The sequence below is a fragment of the Podarcis liolepis genome (assembly GCF_965112155.1).
Source record: "Podarcis liolepis genome assembly, chromosome: 7".
In the NCBI taxonomy this organism is placed as follows: domain Eukaryota; kingdom Metazoa; phylum Chordata; class Lepidosauria; order Squamata; family Lacertidae; genus Podarcis; species Podarcis liolepis.
Window position 1 is genome coordinate 78,098,973 of NC_139561.1, and position 12,028 is coordinate 78,111,000.

General features: G+C 44.7%; 1 protein-coding gene across 1 annotated transcript; it reads right to left on the reverse strand.

The window, feature by feature from the left end:
* Window positions 1-83: 83 nt before the first annotated feature.
* LOC310710549 (phospholipase A2 inhibitor gamma subunit B-like) lies at window positions 84-5,834 on the reverse strand. The gene is made up of 6 exons (XM_083511431.1): window positions 5,727-5,834; window positions 4,610-4,661; window positions 3,457-3,576; window positions 3,104-3,253; window positions 622-762; window positions 84-429 (listed from the first exon to the last, which is right to left on the reverse strand). Exons 2-6 carry the CDS (start codon window positions 4,656-4,658, stop codon window positions 284-286), a joined length of 606 nt encoding a protein of 201 aa, XP_083367557.1. The 5' UTR covers window positions 4,659-4,661; window positions 5,727-5,834; the 3' UTR covers window positions 84-283.
* Window positions 5,835-12,028: the final 6,194 nt, after the last annotated feature.

The window sequence follows — 12,028 nt, forward strand, 5'->3', positions numbered from 1 at the left end:
CCCAAACACAGGCTACTGTTAACCATGAAAAAGGAGCATGCAGTTATTTAGAGTCATCCCAGGAGCCTCAAAGAAACAGAAACTTCTTCACTCTTGACATGATTTTATTCACTGGCAAAGAAAAATATTCAAGGTATAAAATTGCATAGGATTAGTGGAAATGGAAATTGCCTGCTAATAATGATGCCTGGATTCATTACTTTTTAATCTCTCCTTATCTTCCAGGAAGCTGAAGAGATGTTTCAACACATGTTCATTTATGTTTTGAGGGCCTAGCAACTTGCTAGTGCATGTATTTGACAGCTGGAGTGCACATGGCGTTCTTCCATATTTCTACATACAATCCAGGTATCCCGAGAGTACGTGGCCCACTCACACAGGCATGTTTGGTTCCACAGCCACGTTTGGCATAGGTGTATATCTCATCACCTGCAGGAATTGAGAAGAATGTTGATTTGGTTTAAGTTGAGCAATTGACATGGAAATGGGCACTAAAATTCCACTCGGTTCTGCTAGATTTCCCAAAGTGAAATCGTGTGAAAGATTGCATAAAACGTGAAAGTTATCAGGTAATCAAACGTCAGGAAAATGGAATAAAGAGCTGTCTGAATGCGGCCTTACCCTGTTGTACGGAAACATCATAGTAGACACATTTGCGCTCCCAGCCGTGGCAGTTTAATGTTTCCGTGGGGCGGCACCTTGGATTCTGCGAGAAGCATCCAGGACACTGTAAGCCATTTGGCCTGGTCCCTAGCCGTGGCACTGAGAGCAAGCACAGAAACAAGGGAAACAAGGGAGGAAACACCTCATCTCAGATCCATTTTCAGATTTTAGATAGTTACCCATCCTCCGGTCATTCCCCTTTAGGCTTCTGTCATAATCCTCAAACATTTCACCAAAGGAGCAACCACCCAACTTTGTTCCCCCTTCATAGGGAATTCTGTGAGCCCTCGGGCACCCAGGGCCCCAGGGCCCTGGCACCTATGATGCCACACCAATCTCCCAGTGGTGCAAGATTCCAGTGCTCTCACCCAGGGTTCATGTTTCCTTTGGAATAATGGGCAGCAGAGACAGTGGCGCCTTTATGGTATATGGGTTGTTGTTTTTTTGCACATATATACAACCTGAGCCTATGATGGAGGGATTCATAGCACTAACACGCCAAGAGGGTCTTGCTTTTCCCATTGCCACAGCCTTGGATTGAAGCAGAAACCAGGCATGGCTCTGTCTCTCTGGCTTCCCAGCCTGCAACTTTGCTTCCAGCTTCTAGCTCTCACACAACTCTGCCCTCTGCCATTTGTCTTTCTAACTACCAACAAGTCAAGGGAGGGGGACTCAAGTATTTATTGTCCAGCACAGAACCACCTTCCCTAAGCAGCCCATACTTAGAAGGCCATGACCTCAAGCCGGAAGCTAGGCAGGTTGTTCCAGGAATTGAATCTGTGCTGGATCCAGGAATTAGAAGGGGGCACAGGCATACAATCTGCCCTCCCCGCCTCCACTCAACACTAGAGTATGGAGGAAGAGTGTAGCCATTGTGGCTAGTAGCCACAGATAGCCTTATCCTCCATGAATTTGTATATATCCTCTTTAAAAACTGGAGGCCATCACTGTCTACCATAGGATTGAGTTCCACGGTTTAACTATGTGCTTACATGAAGAAGTGCTTCCTTGTATCTGTCCTCAACCTGCCAATGTTCAGCTTCAATGTGTCATAGCTGTGAGGAGGAGGAGGAGTTTGGATTTGATATCCCGCTTTATCACTACCCAAAGGAGTCTCAAAGCGGCTCACATTCTCCTTTCCCTTCCTCCCCCACAACAAACACCCTGTGAGGAGAGTCGGGCTGAGAGACTTCAGAGAAGTGTGACTGGCCCAAGGTCACCCAGCAGCTGCATGTGGAGGAGCGGAGACGCGAACCCAGTACGCCAGATTACGAGACTACCGCTCTTAACCACTACACCACACTGGCTCTCTGTGAGCATATTCACACATTCACACACACCAAAAGAAGGCAAGTGGGATCACTCCTGCTAGCTGTATGCTTGCGAAACATGGACCACTTAGAAACGCCATCTTCCAAAGCAACTACTCTATTCCCAACTTAAGAATGGTTACCGTAAAAAAAGGGGGGGGGAATTATAGGAAGAGAACTACCCAAACTGTACAGAAACTTATTCATGTATGCTACTACAGCAGCAAGAATGTTGCTTGCCCCAAAATGGAAAGAATAAGAATTCCTAGCAAAAGAAGAAAGCATACAAAAACTTATGGAATATGCAGAAATGATTAAACTTACCTGGGAAAAAAGAAATCAAGATGACAAACTTTTTATAAAAGAATGGAAATGGTTTATTGAATATTTACAAACAAATTTGTATGCATCCATCTTAACACCCAAAACACCTGGGGAGGAGGTAGAGTTGCAATCCTGTTCCTGCCATACACAAACAGCCCCGCCCCCAGGTTTTGAAGGTGAGAACATGATGGCTGTTAGGGTTGCCATGTGTCCAGAATTTCCCAGACATAGCTGGTAAGTGACTGCCAGAAACTGTCCAGTCAGAAATCAGCTAAACATCCAGGGAAATCTGGCCGTATGCTAACCCAGCGATTTCCCCTTAAAAATAACTCATTCAGAGCTTAACAACTTTGAAGAAAAAAAACAGAGGGGAGAAAGCTCACCAACTTTTCTGTCCAGATTTTCACTTTTTGAAATATGGCAAACCTAATGGCTGTACTCTAGGGACATATTCTAACTATTCACAAGCATATGGCTTCCCCCAAAGAATCCTGGGAACCATCCTTAACCCATCATGGAGCTACCATCCCTGGCACTCTTTGCAAACTACAGTTCCCTAGATTCTTTGAGGTGGGGAGACATGTGCTTTAAATGTGACCTAGTTCATACTAGATGTTCTCAGAGGTCACTACTGCCATTGCAATGAAGCGTGTTACAAATCATGGCTGCTGGTTGAGATTGGTTCACAATTCTCCATGGCAATGTTTCCCAGGAGCAACCAGTGTCCAATGCTGGGGTGCAGTTTGGTGACGCGAATCACCCCATCGAAGAGGAAGAGCTTGGAAAAGTCCTGCCAAGGTGCTTACGTGTCACTGATCCAGCATTGCAGAGATCTTTGTGGCAACACTTGGCAGCTCTCCGTTTGCGCTGGTTTGGGAAAGTGAAGCCCATGGGCGTCGGAGGGCAGAACTTTTTCTTGGTGCAGCCTTTGAACGTGGAGAACCATCGGTCATTTCCTGGGGTTTTTCATGGAGGAAAGGCAAAAAAGAAATCAACAGCAATGTCAATCTGAGTACATTAATTTTTGTTTACTTACTCATTTATTTTTGACATTCATATCCTGATTTGCTTTTTAAATGCACACACACAGAGAGAGGCACTACCCATTTTTGCCTGTGGCCATGCCCAGACCTTGGCAAAGGGCCAAATAATCACCCACCAACAATGTTCTCCGAGGTGAATATAAGGCAGGCATCTTCAGATAGTGGGCAGGTATAGGGCGTCCCAATGCACGAGTCACTGTTGCTGCTGCTGCAGCGTTCACAGTTCAAGCAAACTCCTGGAAGGGAAAGGAAATGGCAGAATTAAATAAAGGGCTGAGTTCCAGTCAGGTGGTAGCAAGTGAGCTTTATTCAGGGCTGGCCCAAGACATTTTGTATACCCCCCAACATTTCTCCAATGAAAATAGGGATGTCCTAAGGAAAGCGAGACATTCCAGGATCAAATCAGAAACTTTGGGTGGCTTCTGTAAATCTGAGTCTGTCCCTAAAAAACAGGGACAGTTGGAGGATCTGGTTTTGGCACCCTGGGTAAACCACAAAATGGCATAGCAAACCACAAAATGGAGGAGGAGAATTCCCTGGATGCCAAGATCCAGCCAAGTGCTGTTTGGTGAGTGAACCCCAGTAGAGCTATAAAATCACAAAATTTGTAGCAAAGTAAAGCATGGAAATAAAGGTTGTTAGATCCTTAAAATGTGTCCTTCAAAGGTCCTTCCAAAGTTCACCTCTTCCCCTAGCATAGAAAAAGACCATAGATTTGGTAAGTTAAAATGGTTTACTTACAAACCCTCCAAAGGTTATATTCATGGTGCTTTTCCATACAGCATTCAGAAAACGTTGCACAGGCAGTAAAACCTGCCTTAGTTACAGTGGTGAAAGTTCCTAAATTATTGGTATACAAACACAACAATGGCTTGTAAGAGCCATGTGGCCTGAACTGTAGCAACCAGCTCAAAACCTCTTCACTCATTGAACATCTCTGGTAGATTGAAGTAAACAAAGGCCTTTGATTGCCTTCCTCCCAAGGTGAGAGGGAGTGGCCTAACTAAGCCTTGCAGACCAGTTTACTCTATGACATTAACCCCTTCATACATTAATTAGACATAAGCATGTTGCTTATATGAGGCTGGTTACCCCACAGTTTGTACTACAACTCCCATCTACTGTATTGGGAGCTATTGGCAAAGGCAGGAGTAAATAATATCAAATGGGAATAATATCATGGGAGCTGGAATCCAACAGTGCCTGGAATGCCTGGAATGCATTACACTGGCTGTCCCTGGCCTAAGGGGTTAAGTCCTACTGACCTACCTGGAACAGGCAGGAGAATGAAGAGGTAGACGATCAGAGACGTCTGCATGACCTTGGGAACACATGCAAAAGAGAAAGGGAAACTCGAGCTCAGATGGCAGCTACATCAGGGATCTCTATTCCAGTCCAGCTGTGGGGGGATTTGGCTCGTGGTCCAACTGGGCTCCAAAGATAAATGGGGGAGAGTGACCAGCAACAAATATGTGCTTGCTGGCCATGGACATGTGGAACTTTCCTTGCGCTTGGTCGGAAAACTGTAGCGAGCATAGAACATGACAGCACAACAGCTGATAGGAGCGAGACCCTATCATCATATTACACATCTACCCAAAAGTGCTCTCTGATTGGCAATATGTTATGGGGCCAAATTAAAGGTGTTACTCTTAAGGTGTGTTTGTTTTCCTGAATATAATGTTAGTGCTTCTGTCCTGTTTCCTAACATTCATTTCATGCTGCAATACCTGTTGTGTTGCGGAACTGTGGCTTGTTGACCAATATTCCGGACCAGGGGTGCCAACTTGAATAAAATATTGTGTGGGCCCCGCCCCACATAATCAATCACATGACTCAGTGCACACATATCATTTGAATGGGAAGGCCCTTCAACTTGGGGGGGGGCAGACTCTCAAATGTTTTATTGTGGGGGGCCCTAGGAGTTGGCTCCTATGTCCTGGACATGCTAAATTTCTTTCACAGCAATGGGCACGACACAGCAACAAACATCATTGGACGTTGTTGTTGCTTACCCACCCTTTCCACACATATATGCTTCTGCTCCCCCATGAGACCCCCATGGAAATAGCAGGAAAGGACTGTATGCTGATCTAACCACCCCAAATTTCATGACTTTACTCCCATGAATTTCCAGGTTAAGTGAGCTGCAAACTGACGTTTTTTCCGGAATCAAATAACATGGAAATGAGTTCCAAATATGTACTATATTCCATTAGTTTTCTGCAAATGGCTTTTATGTCATGTGACTTGCCAGAGATAATGGGGAAATCAACAGTTAGGGAAACGTTGGGGAAATGGAATAAACAGCTGTATGACCACAGCCTTCATATGTATATAAAGCCCTTAACAGCTTGGGACCGAGTTACTTGCAGGATCGCATTACCCCATAGGTGCCCACTCAGCCTCTTCGACTCGTAGAAGCTTCAGTGACATTAGGCAGAAGAGCAAGAATCATTGCTGCAGCTTCTTAGAGTTTTCAGGTGCATAAACCCAGCAACTGTGGATGCTTAGAACACCTATTGTCTGACATGATTATGAGATCAGCAGTTTGCTCTTCCAGCTTCTGCTTATCAGTCCACAGCAGAGCTGGCCACCCAAGTCTTGCTGAAATCCAGTGGCTATCAGCCCCAGCCAGCTTGAAACAGTAAGGAATTGTGGGAGGTGTAGTTCAGCAAAATCAAGAGGGGGCAGCATAGGGTCTCCATCCCTGTCTATAGTTACAGAGCTGATGTTTCTCTCTCTCCACTTGAATTTATTGCAGGGTTGGGAAACTTGATCAGGAGAATGGGCCAACTTTGAAGGCAGGGTGTGTGTGCTGCCCAACAGAAAATCAGCTGATGTCCCCATGAGGTCAGGTGATCCATTTTTGCCCACATGGTATGAATTCAAGCATGGAAGGCAAAGGCACAGCATTTTGCAAAAGCTGATTGGTGCTTTGCAGGTTTCTGAGTTTATGGATCACTCAGTTATCACCTTGCAGGTCTCAAAATCTTGGCAGGTTTTAAAAGTGAGAAAGTTGGAGTCCTGCTTATTTTCTCTCCCCCAGCTGCTCTGTCTCTTTTGACTCCAGACTTGGAGTCCTTAACTCCTCCCATAAAAACACACACAAACACACACAAACACACACACACACACAAAACTGCTTCTTCTACTACTACTACTGTCTTGTCCGGGTTCAACCTCAATCCCTTGACCACCATCCATCCTCCAACCACCTCCATGCACTCAGCCAGGACATTCACTGCTGTCACTGGTGCCTACTATGAAGGGACCCAATACTTCTCAATCTGCTACTGTTCACCAGCTGGGCTGCACACTCTGGTTTATGTCCTTGAGCTGTGCTCAGGCTTCTCGCTTGACAAAATGGAGATACGGCTAGGAGCATAGGCATGGCTGGAATCGTAGTGAGGCTTGCTTCTGATTTTGGGTTTTAGTTTCTTCATTTGTTTTAACTGAAGTTCATCTCTTTTTTTATATACAATAATCTTGGACAAACCTAAGGAGTGTTGCTTTGCCCCAGGCTGGCCAAATCACTTTTTGAATCAATACAAAGTTACATTAGGAAGAAACACAACTATCTCCTCTGTAGCCTCACCTGCGCCACCCCACCCAGCCATGTACGAAGACTCTGACTGGGACCTCCCCTTAGTGCTAAAGCCTTCCTTAAACTCTGGGAGAGTCATCTGGGAGAAGCAAAAAGAATCATTTTTGGACTGAATATCCTTTATTGGGCCTGCAATCTTTCATTCAGAAAACAGTCAGGAACCCTGAAAAGAAACCTGGAGGAGGATGGGACGAATTGTCGTTTGGTCCCCAAGTTGGGTTGAGGAAGAAATTCAATTTTGTCTGCATATTAATGAGAAACTAACTCATTTGCACTTCCCATATCAATACGCAAACTAAAACTCAGCCTTCAAATTTCCCATTTCTCAGAATTTTGCGATGTAGTTCATAAACCAAACGGTGTATACAAAAATGCATTTATGTAGGAAAAGTGCCAAAAGTGCATATTTTGGTGATAATAACATATGTACAAATGCTTTTTTTAGGGGGGAATGCTAGCAAAACACTACACTAGTCAAACTGCAATTACAAATTGTGTTTATTAGGAGAAATTCATGCTAAAATGTGGATGGATTTTCAACAGTTTTTTTATATATATAAAAAATGCAGATTGCTCTAGTATTGTGGAGCATTGAATTTAAGATTTTTTTAAAAATGAGAAACTTAAGAGCACTGATCTTGACAGATTTGTCCATTCCAGTGCCTAAAAGCTCACGGCATGGATACTACAAGTTGGCTGGCATGGGAATAAAACTCAGGAGAGAAACCTCATAAAGAGAATGCTAGAGATACTGGGTAGCAGAAGGAGGAAGGAACTCTTCCCCAGGATATGCTTGGTGCTGGAGGATTTAGCAGGCTTCCACATTGCGGTTCGCATTTTGTAGCAGGTTCCGTTAATGAACCCGTTTAGGCTATGGAGTTCACCCACGTTGCTTGTTCCACAACCCTTTATGACAAAAGACTTGGAATCTGCAAGTAGACATGGTTAATAGTCATTGACAGTTTTATCCTCTGTGAATCTGTCCAATAATTTTTTAAAGTCATCCAAGATTGTGGCCATCATCACTACGTCTTATAAGACTGAATCCCATCATTTAACTATGCACTAGGCGAAGAATATTTGTTTGTTTATAGATTTTAAATTTCAAAAAAATAAAATACAACTAGTCAAACATTTTCCGGTATGCATTCCCTTGGTAATCGACTTTCTTTCTACCCTTCCTTGGTTTTCTCAAATTATCTTTTGCTGCCGCATATTATAATTACTCTATACATTCTTTCCTCTACCTTATTCTGAAAAAAACTTTTACTGGTTAGCTTACTCCAAACCTGCTAGCATTTGAACATGTTTACAATATTTTATAAACATTTTCCAATCCTCCTTGAAAGCTGTCTTGTCTTTGATTCTTTGGTACATCTCTTCCAAATATCACTAGAAGAAAAGCTTCTCGTCTTTTTGGGAGAGTCCTCTTAAATATTTTTTTTTCATCTCATTACATATAATCTCCTAAAATCCTTTAGCTGCTCTACAAGTCCATCACATATGATGAAACGTGCCTTCTATTCCTTTACATGTACCTAATTCTGACTCATACAAGACTTCCTTATTTGGCCAATCTGAACGTTCCAACATTTAGCTTAATCAGATGATCTCAAGGTTCTACTCACTTGAAAATGACTTATGTGAAGGAGCCCAAATTCAATCCCTCACCCAAGACATTTAAGTGCACCAAAGGACAATACACACAAGTCATTAGCACCTTATCATGGATACAATCCCTGCATGCTCTGGCACAGCGCTTGTTCATTTCAATGATGTTTGCATCAGAGAACACCCTGGAAGATTGTTACTTGGGGTTCAGGGCAGCAGGTCTCTTGCTCTGCCACCTGAGGTGTCCATCTCATATTGGCTCATGGTTGGACCATCTCTGGAAGCTCCAGAGACAGCATTCTCCTCCCACCTGTTCCCTCTACCCCACACAAACCCTCTTCCTCCCCTGCTAAATACCTTCCTTAGGGCCATAGGTGCCTGTTACGTTGATGCAAGTATTTTCTGCATCTGTGCATGAGACTTTTCCGCCATTGCAACTTTCCTCTGTCTCAGCAAAACATCCAATTGGGCAAATGAGCCCATTCTTTCTAGAAGAAGCTGGAGGAACTAGGAAGCAAAGAAGAGAGAAGCAAGTGGTGTGGGGATTTCTAAATAGGAATCTAAGAAGAGGCTTGATGGTACTTTGACAGGCCTGATTCACACTAGCAGCCAGTGTCTTGGGGTGAAGCAACCCTCCTAATGCTGGCATTTCTGCCGTTTATCTGTATGGAGGACCACCAAGCACCCATGCAACTGCCCTGCCTGATCCATCACATCACAGTGGCTGCTACTGGTGTGTGCTAGAAGTGAGATGGGAAACAGCAGTACATGGAGTACTTGCACATGGTGGAGCAGGAAAAGGATGCAGGAGGTTGGAGTTGTGTGAATGCAACAGCAGAAGCTCTGGACTGGCTCACCGTAGACCCACATCTTTCTGAACCCACCCTCATCTCTTCCAGGCAGGCCGCAGAAACACCATTATCAGGAGGTCAGCTTCTCCCCACACAATCCTGTCCCACACTCAGAGTTCCTTCTTCTCACGCCAGGTGTGGGCTAACATTGGCCCTCCAGATGTTGGTAAACTACCAACTCACAACATCCTTGCCCGCTGGCCATGCTTGTTGGGGCTGAAGGATGGTACAGTTAAGCAACACCTGGAGTGCCACTGGTTCCCCACACCTGTCTAAGAACACTTGCTTGTTATGGACGGCATTCCCAAACTGAGGGGGCGATGGTGGTTGGCAACATGCAGGCACCCACTGAGCCCGTTCCCCCACAAGCACTTTATTTTGATGTTGTTTTCTTCTAACATTTTCATTGTCAGAAAGAATGAGGTCCAGAAACAACTTTTTTGCCTGCCTTACATTAGGATGAGAACAGGTAGAGGGACTAAAACTTCATACACTCCATGCTATTCCTACCAATTTCAAATGCAAATTGTGTATGGACTCAGATAAAGAATAAAGAATACATTAGTAATAAAGAAACATTAGTAAAGAAAGAACGTTTTACATTTGTTATAATGCTGTGACAGCAGATGGCACCATAGAGCAGAAAACTTTTCTACACGATTTTACATAGAGTCTTTTTCTATCGTTATAACAATTTCTAATTTCTTTTTGCAGTGTGTTCTTGAAACAATAACACTGCATTCATGGCGGATGTATCCTGCTTTGATTTGTTCAGTGATGCTTCCCTGATTCTACTACATCGTTGTCACTGGCTGGAGGGGCTGGCTATAGAGCAACAAAAATGGGGGAAACATAAACCAATACATTTGTAGAATGAAAAGTTAAGGGGGTTCCACAGGAAGTAATGGGATGCACACTGATTGGAAATGAAGCCATGTGACTAGCCCAAAACCTTTGCACACACAAACATGATTGAAACCGCCCCAATAGCACCATGAGCAGAAATCAACCTGGGTGCACAAGGGACCCTGATTTGTAATTCTGTTGTCAGAGAGGGGCCAGATGATGACTTACCTCCCCATTTTAAGTTTGCATTGCAGCCATCTGTGGTACAGCAAGCCGAGGTGTGGCGCAAATATTTCCCATCTGCTATGGTGATGGTAAAAGCACGGGCACAAGAAAAATTTCTCCCACATGTATAGAATGTTGCATTAAACTTTGGGTCTGTTTACCGGAAGATAAAAAAAGACAAACAGCAGGTCAAGAGACCCCATCCCCCAGAATTTTTCATTCTCTGCCTAACTCTATTGTCTCTGCTCTGCCTTGCCCTTCCACCTTGGTTCCAAGTTCTCCCAAGGGAATATGGCCTCCCAGAGTATAAGAGCCTGTAGATCAGACAAGAACACAGTATAATCATAGAAACATAGGAGCATCTGCTTTTGGTGACCAAGGTCCCAGGTTCAATCCCACCATCTCAAGGTAGAGCTGTGGAAAAGGCTTCCTGTTTGCAACTTTGCTAGGTGTGTTGTAGTGTATTTTTAAGTAAAGGGATTTGTGCCATTGGCATACACAGCCATGTTGCCTCATTACCATCCAGCAGGTTGAACCAAAAACCACCTTAGACATAACTGCCCTGAGGTCGGAAACACAGGAGGGGGAGGTACAGGCTCCCTAAATAGCACCTGTACCAGAGGCAAGACCACTGGCATAGGGTGGGTGGACCAGGAAGGCAGTGGCCCCGGGTGCAAAATTCTGCAGGCAGGCTCCGGCTTCTGTGGGGATCTCCACCTTGCAAAGCAGCAAAGCAGCCCAGTCCCTCACAGACTGGGTGTGGGTGGAGGGAGGCCACCACAGTACAGCATGGCACTCTTCTTCACAAGCATCAGGGGGGTTCACCCATGAAGTTGTGTGGGCAGGTAGGTGGTGTAACATAGCCCCGCTGGGTCCCGATGAGGGGTGTGTGTGCTATGGAGGCATTGGCTGCTTGCCTGCCCCGGGTGCCAGCAACTCTCGGCATACCACTGGGCAAGCCATCGACCCTGTCAATTGTCATGCTGATTCCTGATCATTCTCAAAGCCTCCAAGAGGAACCACATGATGCCAGATACTTGTCAGGTTTCCATGACCCTCTCCTTCTTCCAACGCTTCCTTACCTGTCAGTGTGTACTCATCCTTGATGGTCACACAGGCGTCTGAACCATTTTTACAATCTGTCGGAGCTTGGGTAGCATCATAGCCTTGTATACATTTCAAGGCTGCTGGAAGACAAGAGAAGAACATCATACAACTATGGGACTGAAGCACCCTCAGGCATTGAACAAAATGGGGGAAAGCCTATGTCCCATTCAGTGCGTAATGCTGGCTGTGGGCAGCATATTCCCAAGAGTACACACCACAATGTGAAATGTGTCCTCCTGGTTCTGACCTTGGCTGCATACACACCATGCATTTAAAGTATACTTAAAGCACTTAGCCTCCACCCAAAATCCTGAGAACTGTAGCTCACCCCTCATAGTACAACTGTACTCAGCACCCTTGACAAACTACAGCTCCTGTTATTCTTTGGCGGAAGCAAGGTGCTTTACATGTGTGCCGTTGTTATAATTAACAAATTTTAAT

Coding starts and splice junctions, on each gene's coding strand:
- LOC310710549 (XM_083511431.1), bottom strand. CDS start 4,658: ATGCAGACGTCTCTGATCGTCTACCTCTTCATTCTCCTGCCTGTTCCA. Junction 763..3,103: donor CAATGCTGGATCAGTGACAC/GTAAGCACCTTG, acceptor GCTTGCTCTCAG/TGCCACGGCTAGGGACCAGG. Junction 430..621: donor TGATGTTTCCGTACAACAGG/GTAAGGCCGCAT, acceptor CAATTCCTGCAG/GTGATGAGATATACACCTAT.